Below are 13551 nucleotides of genomic sequence, written 5' to 3'. Positions count from 1 at the left end.
TGAAAGTGTGAGGTGTAACGTGAAAAGCAGACCGGGCAGAAACGTGTGCTCACATATTGTTCTGACACCAACGTTTAAGTTCTTAAAGGGACAGTTCACACAAAAATGAACGGTGCTGTTCAGATCGTTCAGAAAACAAAAAACAAGACGCAGCGCAACGAACAGAACGCTGATGTCTCAAGACGCATTTTAACAGCTGAAATTCTTTTTGATTCATTCAAAGCATAAAAAAAAAAAAAAAAAAAAAAAAACCTGGCGCAACAGAGAAAGACATAAAAAACGCGTTTGGTGTGCATGGGTTTACTTGCCCTCACGCCACTCCAGACTCAAATCGTATACTAACTTTTTTTTATGTGGAACACAGAAAGAGGTGATTTTGTTATGCAGAACAACGTTATGCAGAATGTTAACCCTAGTCACCATCCACTTATAATAATGCATAGTGTTGATTACCACAATAAATTATTTTGACTCATCCCTCCTTTTGAAAAAAAATCGAGGTTACAGTAAGACACTTACTGGGGCCAGTTTTTGGAGGGTTTAACAGCAGAAATGTGAAGCTTGTAATTTTATAATCTGTTAATTCTTCATGTATTATTAAAGATGTAAAGTTGTTTCAATCGTTGATTATCAGGATTACAGGGTTAACAGCATTTTGTCATGGAAACAAAGTTGTAAAATTGGATATAACTACAAAGAAAAGGGTACTCAGATAGCAAGGAGACGTCGATTCAACGCCTATATTTAGTTGTAAGGGTCGGGATCAGTCGTCGATCAGTTTTCAATGTTGAATCAACATTCACTATTTGGTTGGTACATCAGAACGTTGTAAGGTCGAAAATAGAACATATATTCAACGTTGGAATGAGGTTGATTCATCAACATGTACCGCCGACTGATTTGGTCGAAATCATAACGTTTGTTCTATGTTGAAACTTGGTTAGAGAAATCTGAGTTTTGCACATACACGTTTTTGAATCTTCACCGGGCTAACTGTCAGTGGATGCGTCGCTAGAAAATGGTAAGCATGAATGTACTTTTATTAATCATTTTACACAATGTTTTGTCAGTCTGTCATTAAATATCACTTTAGATTTGAATTGTTTTATCCCGCAGTGTTTTGAAAAACATTCCCGCTTGGTAATTTTGTAAGTAAATGACTACGGTAAAGATAATTTGCAGTATGAAATTCAGATTTCGATTGGCTATAAATCCGCTGTGCACTGTCGTAGACATGTAAATAATGTTGCATGTTATTTTTCATGATTTGTGAATTCAAATGGCATTACCCTTCGCTCTTCAATGGGTCGTTTAAATTTTATGACTCCTCGTTTTCTAATGCAAATAGCTCCAAAAGTTGAACACCTATATGACTGAAACCACTGAAGCATTTACATGTTTCCATTGATCATGGTATAAATATTGGGGGGGGGGATTACCCCTAATGTGTCCAATTTTGGATAGACCTCTTTGATAAATTGAGAGACGACGGGCACTTCTCAGACGCTTTTTTTGGACAAATCCTTGGACAAGTTCAGTTTTCTTCACAAAATCCATATAGAGGAGATTGTAATCATCGGTTTTGTGTGGAGTTTGTTGGCTTAATAATGCTTAAATTTATACTGACATACATAAAAAGTTACAAAACTAGTCTAACTATGTTATCAAATGATAACGGAATAATATGTGTGGTTAAAACCAACAATAATTTCCTAATTTGTGTGTCATGAATTATGCAAAATAAAAATACTGTAGCTGAGTGACTTGAGAAAAACAGGCACCAAGCAACTGCAGAGATGAACTAAGAAAAGAAGTATAATCAAACAATGTGGTTTCAGAATAATGTCAGACAGAGAAAGTGGGAGACTAATGCATCATTAAAAATTAATGAGGCATTTTAATAGGCGTAGATTCCGATACCATGATCAATGTAAACATACGAATGCTTCACGCTGCAACAAAGTAAAAAAGTAGTGTTCATTAAAATCCAAAATGAGGTATAACATCAGGGATGGACTGGGACCTACTGTATACCAGCCCATCACAACTCACTATGGATAATCCCCCAGAGCCCAGACTATATATCACACACACACACACATAAAACCCTACAATGTATTTGGCTCAGTTTCAATCTCTTCACATCACTTTTGTCCAATATGGTGTCAAATGATTTAATTTGCTGCTTGACATGGCTCAGTTTACACCTATCCTGGGGCTGGACCAGTTTTTATTTATTTATTTAAATAGGTTTGAGGCCAGTTGTGGTTCTGATATACCAAGCACAGGGCAATGGTGACACCAGAACAGAAATATATGAATAATTCTGCTTCACTGAACACACAGAATATTAAACACATGATTGTGCTCTTTCGCTGGTATCATCCATTTTAAATACCTTAAATGAATATTTTAAGTGTTTAAATGGTATTTTCACTGATTACACATCCAGTTCAAAAATAAATTTTTGATCATGTATCTAATCACAAAATGTGTCAGAATGACCTCTTTCCAAATAGCTATGAATACAAGAAGATATTAATTTGTTTTTAATGCTGATTTTATGACTTACATAGGTAATGCAGACTTGCCTTACCTACCGGAACGTTATGTGGAAGTCATGGCATCTTTTACCAATTCACAATTTTGCCTTAGTGACTTATCTCATGGTTTCATAATTATGGCTTTTTATCTAATAATTTTGACTTTTTATCTCATAATTATGACTTTTTATATCATAATTGTGACTTTTTATCATAATTTTCACTTTTTATCTCATAATTTTGATTTTTTTTTATCTCGTAATTATGACTTACCAAAGCACAGTTTATTTTTTTATGTGGCGGATACATCTGTGAATGCAACAGTGTGAAGGCATTTTTCTATAATTGGCTGTTAAGTATTAAGATTTATATACTGTAGAAAAAGTTAACTCCAAAGAATTATGTATTTGTAAATGTATGTTTTGTATAAATAAAACAAGTATCTGAATGTGCTGTATGTTTAATAAAGAGTACATATATGGGCTGATTTATTCATTTTAAAGTATTTGGGATTTTAAAAACAAAAGTAGAAAATATGTTGATTGTATAACGTCGTTTCACCCAAATGAAATCAACGTCGTTTCAACATCAGGTAAGCAAACCAATTGATCAAATAAACTTGGAAACTGTGTTGATTCCATTGTGTCATTTCAACATCAGGTAAGCAAACCAATTAGATAGATTTTATGTTTGTTTTCAGTGGCATGAACGACGTAGATTCAATGTGACTTCGATGAGCGAAAATATGTGGAATCAACGTCAGAGATCAACATTGTTTCAATGCCGTGAGAGATATCGATTCTATGTTGATTCTATGTCGGTTTGCTATCTGGGTAGTAAGTGATTTTATCACACTAAAATCATGTAAACATGTAAATTGTTTATAGTTTGTCTTGTGGCTATACTTTTGAAACAGTATTTTAAGATTTATGGATGGGCCCCATTCACGTCCACTGTAAGTGCCTCACTGTATCCCAGATTTTTTTTATTTTTATATATATATATATATATATATATATATATATATATATATATATATATAAAGAAAAGGAGGGACAAGCCAAAATGTATTTTTGTGGTAATCAATATTATGCCACAAATGCTGTCAATTGAACTTAAATTGTATTGAACCCAAAATATTCCTTTAACTATAAAATGATAAACATGGCTCCTCCAAGTACATTTTTGTATTGTATAAAATAACAGTATTAAAGGATAGCTCACAATCTATAATGTTTTTTTTTTTTTCTTTTCAACATCTTGCCAAATTAATTTTTAAAAATACAAATATTTAATATAGTCTCTCATGTCGGTCCTAGAATCTGCATGTTGTAGTGATAATCACACTGGGCACCAATTGAAATGAACTGCATCTCACACAAGACACCAAAGTATTTGGTGATTTTTGATTCCATGTCACTTAAGGTGTGTATGTGTGTGTGAAAAAGAATATCAGATGGTCCTTCTCTCCATCCTCGGGGCACCAGCTTTGGAGTCTCATCTTAACAGTATATGAAAGATCCATCCACCATTCAATAAATTAGAAATATGTGAATTGGAGTGAGTTGTTCATCTGAATAATCTGAAGGATTTGGGAGATTCGACCTAACCTTCAGACCTCTTGCGGTATTATCAACACAAGGAAGGCACAGTTTGTTTTTGTTTTTATTTACAAAAAGATACACAAGAAATCTAACAACTACTAAATGGTATGAATATGCTAAAGGATAATGTAAATGAATAGGTAAATAAAGTGCATTAGATGGAAGGATGCAAGTGGTTGAACTGGATGAAGCAAAGTATGACTATTATTATCTTATGAAAAGATAAACAACTGTTTATCTGTTAATTTATAAAGTGAAAACATATCTAATTAAACAAATAAGATTATTTCTAGACATTTGATACACAGGTTATGCAATCTAAGGAACATTAGATAATCATAAACTGATAGTATACACTAATGCCAAGGTCTCTGGAGAAAAGTTTGGATAGTGATATATGTATGTTTTGCTTGATCAGTTGATGAGTTCGGTGATAGCGACGTCTTCCACTCATGGTTCAGGGACACGTTACAGTGGGGAAGGAGCTGGATTCTGTTTCCACAGCCTTGCACACGAAGGAGCTGAGGACTGGAACATGCAGAAATACAGCCCTTATATTGCTGCAAGTTTCTTCATCTGGAACACGCAGATGCAGTTTGCTTGCTAGATCTAAACCTTGTCGCTGGTATTTCTGTAGTTATCTCCCTGGTATGGGGACTCCAAACTTGGCATGAAACAGCCGTATCATGGCTGACCCTGCACTCTGACCCCAGCTTAGCTGGGATAAGTGAAAAAAAGAATTTCACTGTATATGTGCAAATGTATAATGTGTGATAAATAAATATAATTATAATTATAATTATATTGTCTCTTGTAGTGAGACTTGGTACTTGGTCGATCTTCTACTGTCTCTCTAGGATGGAGACTCAGAATGTTGGATGATCTGTTACTGTCTCTCTCTGTGAAACGGAGACTCAGAATGTTGAAGTTGCTCTGTTACTGCCGGACTCAGAGCTTGAATTGTTATATTCTGTTTGCTATTGATGATGCATATTCTGATATTGTCTCCTGACTTGCCAGCCAGAAATTCAGAACATAGGTTTAATATTCTGTTATTGTCTCCTTTCTCTCAGGATTGGAGACACAGGATGAAGGTGTGGCCATCCAGAGGATAGTTTTATACCTTTCCAGTAAGGCGGGCATTGAAATCTGCTGCCTTTCCATTCCAGCAACATGATTGGCTGTTGTCATCAGAAGTAGCCACAGTATAGCCCACCCTGGTGTAAAACTTGTTTACATATTTGAAAGTACACATTTGGATCAGTGCCCTTAAAGTTTTATCTATGGATTATTATATTTCCAAAAATATTCCTGGCTTAGTTCTGAATGCATAGAGTCTAAATATGGTAATAAAAGATGAAATATTACCCATGCATTTATTTATAATGTAATAGTTCAATTTGTGTGAACTATTGAGCTAATTAAACAACTGCAATTAACAAACAGTTCTGTGAGAGAACATGGAGTGGATGAGTTGCAGTTGATGTCCACTTTAGGGGTATTTATATATATATATGGATGAACTTGTCTTCTTTGTGGCTTCTTTGTTTCAGCTTTTGCCACATGGTAAGTTAATGTTTGGTTCACTTAGTTCATCTGAAGTCCTAGGAAATTTACGATCCTTCTTCACCTCTGGTATTAGAGTGACCAATGAGAAGTCCTCTCCATTGTGTAGGTCCTTACCTCCTGTCCTGTAACAGGTGTCTGGCAGTTGTTCAAGCAGCTTATATGATGGTGGCTCAGCACGTTTGTGTTGGTCCACCAGGATCCAATCAGAATGGAGCCACTTTTTTCATGCTTTGACAGTTACGGAGGGGCTCTGCCGTAAACTGACTATGGAATGTCATTTTGTCCGATTGTTCACCACAATGTATGATTTTTCGCCTATACAAAAATGAGAAAAGTTTGGTTTAAAATAGTTCTAGATGGAGTTTAGCTTGTCACACAACAGTCCCTGCTTAAATGTCATCTACCCAAACATTCAGCAAATAAGAATCACACAAGTGGATTAAAACCATTTAATGCAAAAGTTCTGTTTTCTTTAGCCAACTAGATGTAAATACAGCATTTTTCAAAATATGTAAAGAAAAAAATATTCATGTATAAAACAGCCATAATATGAAATGCAATTCTTGTGAAAATGTCAGATTTGCCTGGCTTTTATATTTCAGTGTACATGCTTATCTACATCTGTAAAAGAAGGTTCTATTGAAATGAGCTTTGCTTGTTAACTTGTTAATAGCAACAAAGTAAATCCAAACATCTAAAATTAAGAATTTTTCCAATATTAAACAATGTCTACTTTAAAAAAATTACAATATGCCTTTAAAAACTATTAAAAAACAATGTTAGAAAGAATGAAAAAAACAGCTTATTGACAAGGCATAACAGTATGTGGAACTATAGGTGCCTGTTGTTGGTGCTCAGCAGTTTGGGATATGCAGTCCCAATAGAACGGCCATGTCTATGGACTACCATCTCCAGCTGGTACTCATCCAGATTGACCACGGCTGCGGTGCTCTTCTCAGTTGATGTTAGGAACAGGATGGTAAAGATGGCCATCTCAAACTCAGGGCTCACACCAATAAAGGCACTCGCCACTGGCTTGACCAAACCATGCCAACTAAACTGCACGTTCAAGACATGATCATCCTCATTGGGCTGTGTAGAAGAAAAACAAGGTCAGATATTAAGCAGTTGATTAAGCAATTCTGCACATATAAAAGTCAAATAATATATCCTTATAGATTTTCTAGGTCTCTTTCTTAAGGATATCCATACATTGGTTCATGAAATCATACCAGTTTATTGTCTCTGGCTTTGTAGCCCTTGTAATCTAGAAGATCCTCCTTTTCCTGCAGGTAAAACTGAACCCAGTTGTGGAGACCCATGATTTCTCTGCCAAACTTGGTTTCCCCAACAAACACATGCTCAAATCCACTGGTGTCCTCCCTTGTTAAAAGAGAGATGCATTTTATAATTAAGAGTAATTCACAATTGATTACAGGTGTGAAGCACACAAAACCAAGAACATGTCCAGGTCATATTTTGCCTCCAAATCAAAAGAAATGAGAATGTAGCTTTTATCTTGAAGAAAATGTCTAAAAGTCTATTTTTAGTACCATAAAGTTTTTTTCCATTATGACATTATTTTCATTGACAATTACGCATCCCCGCACCAAATTTTCATAATCATAAATGCAAAAAATAATTACATTTTAAAGTAATTATACATCATGCTAGCATTGTTTGTATTGACTTTAAAGGTTCACTCAGTAATGTTTTTCCTCATTTAAAAAGTTTAACTTCTAAAGAAATGAATAGTAATTTTGCAAAGAAATACAAAGAAAGCGAGAACAAAACCAGCGCAATGTTTTTCCCAGGTGCAGTTAAAATTTAATCAAAGCACAAAGTAACATTTTTAGCAAAATTTCCATTGTTTTAGTGGAGTACCTCTTCACTTCGCTTCAGATGTTTGTGCTTGTCATCTTGTCACCCAGCATGTTGATATCAGACCAACACACTGAGGAAGAGCCACTGAGGAAGTTCTTGTGGTTGCGTATGTAATTGCTTTTTCGAGGACGGTTATTTTCTTTCTTTTTTTTTTTTTTTTTCACCCAATTTGGAATGCCCAATTCCCAATGCACTTTTAAGTCCTCGTGGTCGCGTAGTGACTCGCCTCAATCCGGGTGGCGGAGGATGAAATCAAATCAAATAACTTTTATTGTCACACAACCATATAGACAAGTGCAAAAGTGTGAAATTCTTGGGTGCAGTTCCGAGCAACATAGTAGTCATGACAGTAATGGGATATATACCAATTTACAATAAACATCAGATCTACAACACAATTTAAAATCTAATATACACATAATTATACATAACACAATATACAAATAATAACATACAATGTACAGTATACAATACACACAATATAGAATACACATTATTCAATAAAAAGTATATACAGTATATATAAAATATACAGTAGGTTGTATTGTACTGTATTGAATCCCAGTTCCCTCCGCCTCTGAGACCATCATCCCGCGCATCTTATCACGTGACTTGTTGAGCACGTTGCCACGGAGACATAGCGCGTGTGGAGGCTTCACGCTATCCACTGCGGCATCCACGCTCAACTCACCATGCGCCCCACCGGGAATGAACCACATTATAGTGACCACAAGGAGGTTACCCCATGTGACTCTACCCTCCCTAGCAACCGGGCCAATTTGGTTGCTTAGGAGACCTGGCTGGAGTCACTCAGCACGCCCTGGGATTTGAACTAGTGAACTCCAGGGGAGGTAGCCAGCGTCTTTTACAACTGAGCTACCCAGGCCCCCTAGGTCATTTCCTTTTAAACGCAAGTTTAAACTTTTGTTCGGCACAGCGGTTGACTGAGTGGCGGCACTTCGCTGCCATCCGGGACGCATCATTCAGGACAGTGTTTACATATGAAATGTGATGTGGTAACATGCGCTTTTGACTTCCTCTGTATGTGTTTTTTTTTTGTGATCCAATCACAAAATGTTTTGCACCCTGTTTATAACTTGCGATCGGATCGTCTGAAATGCATCTTAATACCAGCTGTAAACAGTGTTTAAAATGACTGCAGACAAAGCTAGTGAATGCCATAGAACGACTTCCGGTGGAAGTCACACCTACATCCGTTTCCCCAGTAAGACCCCCAATAAAAAGGTGGATAAAAGCTCTTTTATTCTACATGGAGCATGAATTAAATTAATTCTACATGAATTAAATTAATACTGGCTTACTATACATAGTGAATTTCTACAATGGCACTGGTAACTGAAAACTACTGTGTTTGAATGATGCAGGATCCAGGCCACTAGGTGTCAGTGTAAGCCAGTGTAAGCCACTTCGACAATTTAGAAAATTACTGAGTGCACCTTTAATTTATGCAGATTTTTTTTTTCTCCATCAAGGTAATCAGAATTTGGGAGAAAATATGCTTAATTGTCTCAAAAATAATGTCAAGATGCAAGAAAATTATTTTTCTCTGATTTTGGGGTAAAATGTGACCTGGACATTTGACCTGAAATTGATGGTTATGTGCATGCGAGTGTGTTATTCGCTCACCCTCCGCTCCTGTCTCTATGGTAGAGGCGGAACCACATGTAGTACAACTGACTCTTAAATAGTTTCAGATCCGAGTGTGATTTCCCCTTTTCAACCAAGTACCGGTGCGCACGCTGATGGAGCACAACGTGATAATATTTTATGAGATAAAACTTGCAGATTCTGACCAAATGTTCTGACCAAATCAACCCAGAATCATCATAAGACACACCACCACCTTTTTCCAATTTATTTCTACTTGTCATGATGTAGCTTCTAAGAACAGGGTGTGGCAGGAGGCAACCACAATACTTTGGCTAGCAACACAAAAGCTGAACAACATGTCCATTAGGCTATCGTTTCAAATAACCTCTAAGCAAAAATAGGGATGTATGGAAACAACACAACTTATTTTCAGGTTTTATTTTTTGATTGTTTCAAGAAGTAAAGTCCAGAGTGGTCGAGATACATTCTAATGTGGTAATACATATAAATTGAGTATTAAGAATGTCCAGAGAGAGTGATGAATCATACCTTCATGACTGCTGTCTCTAAGATAGCATCCAAAAAGGAGTTATTTTCTGTCACCTCCTCAGTGGTTACACTCTCTGCCACACCAGTGGACCTCTCATAGTTATCCAAAAGCTTCATGAAGCCTATTGAGAAGCACAAGATCACCATTTAAAATCATATAAGTCTAGCTATTTATTAACTAATTTAATATTCACCTTTATTTGGATTCTATGAGATGTGAATTAAGAAGACTTAAATTCACACTCATTATGCATGTTCAAATGAACATTTCAGATTAAAATGTTTCTGGCACAGTGCTGCAACAAGCAACAGCAATACAAGCATTTCCTTAGGAAAGGAGAGGCTGAAATGAATTCAGGACTGAATGAAACAAGAAAAACAACTCAGAATTCTATCAAACAACTTAAAGACTAACTGCCTCTTTTTCTAATACATAATTACATTATATAAAGGATCTTGGCACGTCCCTGACAAAGGCATGTTTCAGCACAGCTCCATGCATTAATTAGCTTTTGTGCAAACAGCACAAACTGACAGCAGATCATGACTAGCCCTGTGGGTGCTAGAACATTTTTTTTTTTTTTTTTTATTGGCGCTAAATTGGTACATTTTACAATAATGATAAAAAAAAAAAAAAAAACATACGTGCATAAGTGGTGATAGAGTTCAGTTTAGTTTCATCAACACGAGAGAACAATGGGGATGAGGCACGATCTACCACACTTGTGCTTCCATGGGGTATATACTTAGCCTTGCCCTAAAAGAAATGTAAACTTTTAAATTAAATACGTTTTGGGGACATACATACTATAAATGATTACTGCTATTGAACAATGAACATTAGAAGTCCTGACACCTGTAGTGTGATTTTGTAGTCTGTTCCAGCCTTCAGGCGATTCACATCTAACTTCCAGAGCTCACTGAAAATATTGGAAAGCTCCTGGTTGACAGTTTGACTGAGAAGTTAGAACAAAAGTTCATTTTACAAGATCTATCTGCCGATGTGCAGTAAAAGAATACGGTATTTCTATGTGAAGGTACATTTGTCAAATAATTTACCTTGTTGCATCACTGAAAGTAAACAGTGCCAACAGCATAAGGATGCTTCCGAAATCATACCTACAACAATAGGTAACCACATTATTAAAATATTATATGATAATATTGATAACAGCTTAGTAGTTCAGGCACATGCAAATATGACAATGGTAACACTTTACAATAAGGTGCCATTTAATATCATTAGTTAATGTATTTGGTATCATGAACAAACAATGAACAATATTTTTTTACAGCATTTATTAAATTAATATTCTGGGTTCAATACAAGTTAAGCTCAATCTCAAGCATTTATGGCACAATGTTGATTAAAATAAAAAATAATTTTGACTCATCCCTCCTTTAAAAAAAAATAAAGCAAAAAACGAGGTTACAGTGAGACACTTACATTGGAAGTGAATGGGGCCAATTTTTGGAGGGTTTAAAGACAGAAATGTGAAGCTTATAATTATATAAAAGCACTTGCATTCATTCTTCTGTTAAAACTCATGTATTATTTGAGCTGTGAAGTTGTTTAAATCGTCATTTTTAGTCATTTTAGGGGTTGTTGACATTACATCGTCATGGCAACGAAGTTGTAAAATTGGCTATAACTTTACACAGAAAAGGTTTGTAAGTGATTTTATCACTCTAAAATCATGTTAACACACATGTTGTTTATGTCTTCTGGCTATACTTTTGAAACAGTGAGTATTTTAATGTTTACGGATTGGCCCCCATTCACTTCTATTGCAAGTGCCTCACTGGAACCCAGATTTCTGTTTTTTTTTTTTTTTTAAAGAAAAGGAGGGGCAATTAAAAAATAATTTTTGTAGTAATAAATATTATGCCACAAATGCTGTCGATTGAGCTTAACTTGTATTGAACCCAGAAAATTGCTTTAATCTTTGTTAATGTTTGTTAATAAAAATACAACTGTTAATTTTTAGTTCAAGTTAGTTTACAGTGCATTAACTAATGTTAACAAACACAACTTTTGATTTTAAAAATGATTAGTATATGTTGAAACTAACATTAACCAAGACTAATAAATGCTGTAAAATTATTGTTCATTGTTAGTTCATGTTAACTAATGTTAAAATGCAACCTTATTGTAGTGTAAAATTACATAACAATATATGGTAACATAAATATAGCATTATCATGTCATGTTTGAATGTTTTATTATTATGACATAACCAAAATTCAGAAAAATTACAATAGTTAACCTGGAAAGAGATGCAAAAAAACAAAACCCAAAAAAAAAAACAATTCTAATTAACAGTATATTTTCACAGAAAACATCAACTCATTTACTAAACACTCATTTACTAAACTCAATGACCTTTGGTAAAATAAACATTCTGCTATTAAAACGAAAATGCTCTCAGTATAGAGTAATACACAGTATATTGTAATGCTACACGTACTGTATATGCAAAACATGAAAGACAAGTTTTCCACATACCCCTTGCTCATGGTGTTCGGTATAATGCTCGCGCAGTTTGTGCAGTTTTTCCTCTGTTAAATGACTACTGTGCTTTCGCCCCCGTGAAGTGGCCCCTGGCGATGCTCTCACGCCTGAATACACCTCAATATGTCCATTTCGTTGATCCATTTCTACCACTGAAATAGTACAAGTAGGTAGTGCGGCAAATACATTGAACAGGAATCTTAAATGGGCGGTGCTTAGAAGCCAGGAAATAGTCTCTAATTGGTCGAAAACGATTGTTTGAGTAATCTATATTTCCATTTATTTCATTTTCACTGGCTATTTAAGGTTTTGAATTCCATTATTCAGATGTAAATTAAGGTGCAGGGGCCGGTTGCATCAGCTATACGTAAGTTACAACTTAGATTAGTTGTGGCGTAAATAGACACTAAGTCACAATTTACGCACTAATAAATATTTGAGCGTTGCTCCATAGAAACTTAGGTAGGATGTAACCCTATGACTAAATATTTACAGAAGCCTCTGACCAGGAGTAACAGATGGAATAAAAAAGCAGACTCAATAAATGACATCAAAGTGCTCATGTTTGTGACAAGCATCAGTCCTTTCAACATAGCCAATATAATGATGTTGCATAACACTTGTTTACATTTACGGGAGAAAACATTATATAAAAAAACTTACTTCTTCATCATGAAACCGATCTAACGGTGCACTTTCCTGTGTACGCCGCCTGGTGTCAAGTTTCAACATATAGGAAATAGATATTAAAATGAATAAATGTCAATTTTTCCTGCCTGTTGTATTAGTATTTATTTATTTATTGTCCCTTATTCGTTTTAGATACAGTTATTGAATGTAGTTATTTACATAAGCTAAATATATCATTAATGAAATCTTGTTTTATTACCTATCGTATTTTAATGGGGATATAATTTATTACAGCTGACAGTTATGAGCAAACAAGGTTTGAACAAGATCAAATTGAAGTTCACGGCTGTTTAACACGTCTGTGTACAAATTTGAAGGCTGTTTATTGGATAAATACAGGTAAACGTCATATTACGCGACTACACATTACTTTACAGAGAGTTTACTACCTACTTGTTAAGTCTTGTCTTAAAAGCAGGTAGTGCAACCAAATTAAGCACTGACTTAGTTACAAACTAACTAGTAGTTACTAAGCCCTTAGTGTGAACTTTACATCTCAACTTAAGTGAGACCTTGCACAGCTGGTGCAACCCTACCCTGACAGCTACTGAAGCTGCACTAACACAACACGCCGAACCACGTTGTCACA

The 13551-nt window shown here is 35.2% G+C and overlaps 1 protein-coding gene across 2 annotated transcripts; it reads right to left on the bottom strand.

Annotated features, from left to right (window-relative positions):
• Positions 1-5506: 5506 nt before the first annotated feature.
• On the bottom strand, positions 5507-12975 carry LOC127456384 (uridylate-specific endoribonuclease C-like). 2 transcript variants are annotated; one of them, XM_051724839.1, is made up of 10 exons: positions 12936-12975; positions 12267-12424; positions 10820-10879; positions 10617-10716; positions 10406-10517; positions 9761-9882; positions 9248-9360; positions 6949-7099; positions 6558-6808; positions 5507-6031 (listed from the first exon to the last, which is right to left on the bottom strand). In XM_051724839.1, the coding sequence occupies exons 2-10, from the start codon at positions 12275-12277 to the stop codon at positions 5920-5922; spliced, it is 1032 nt and encodes a 343-aa protein (XP_051580799.1). In that variant the 5' UTR covers positions 12278-12424; positions 12936-12975; the 3' UTR covers positions 5507-5919. The 2 variants fall into 2 exon arrangements, with proteins under 2 accessions (XP_051580799.1, XP_051580798.1); XM_051724838.1 differs by lacking the exon at positions 12936-12975 and having other exon boundaries at positions 12267-12812.
• Positions 12976-13551: the final 576 nt, after the last annotated feature.

Source organism: Myxocyprinus asiaticus, chromosome 18 (assembly GCF_019703515.2).
Source record: "Myxocyprinus asiaticus isolate MX2 ecotype Aquarium Trade chromosome 18, UBuf_Myxa_2, whole genome shotgun sequence".
Classification (NCBI taxonomy): domain Eukaryota; kingdom Metazoa; phylum Chordata; class Actinopteri; order Cypriniformes; family Catostomidae; genus Myxocyprinus; species Myxocyprinus asiaticus.
This window is presented reverse-complemented; position numbering and strand designations above follow the sequence as displayed.

Bases quoted from the DNA above. Each gene is read 5' to 3' on its own strand.
- LOC127456384 (XM_051724839.1), bottom strand. The intron at 9,883-10,405 runs GTATGTTTTTTT...GCTTCTCAATAG, and splicing joins CTCTATCACCACTTATGCAC to GCTTCATGAAGCTTTTGGAT. The intron at 7,100-9,247 runs GTGAGCGAATAA...TCTTTTAACAAG, and splicing joins CATAGAGACAGGAGCGGAGG to GGAGGACACCAGTGGATTTG.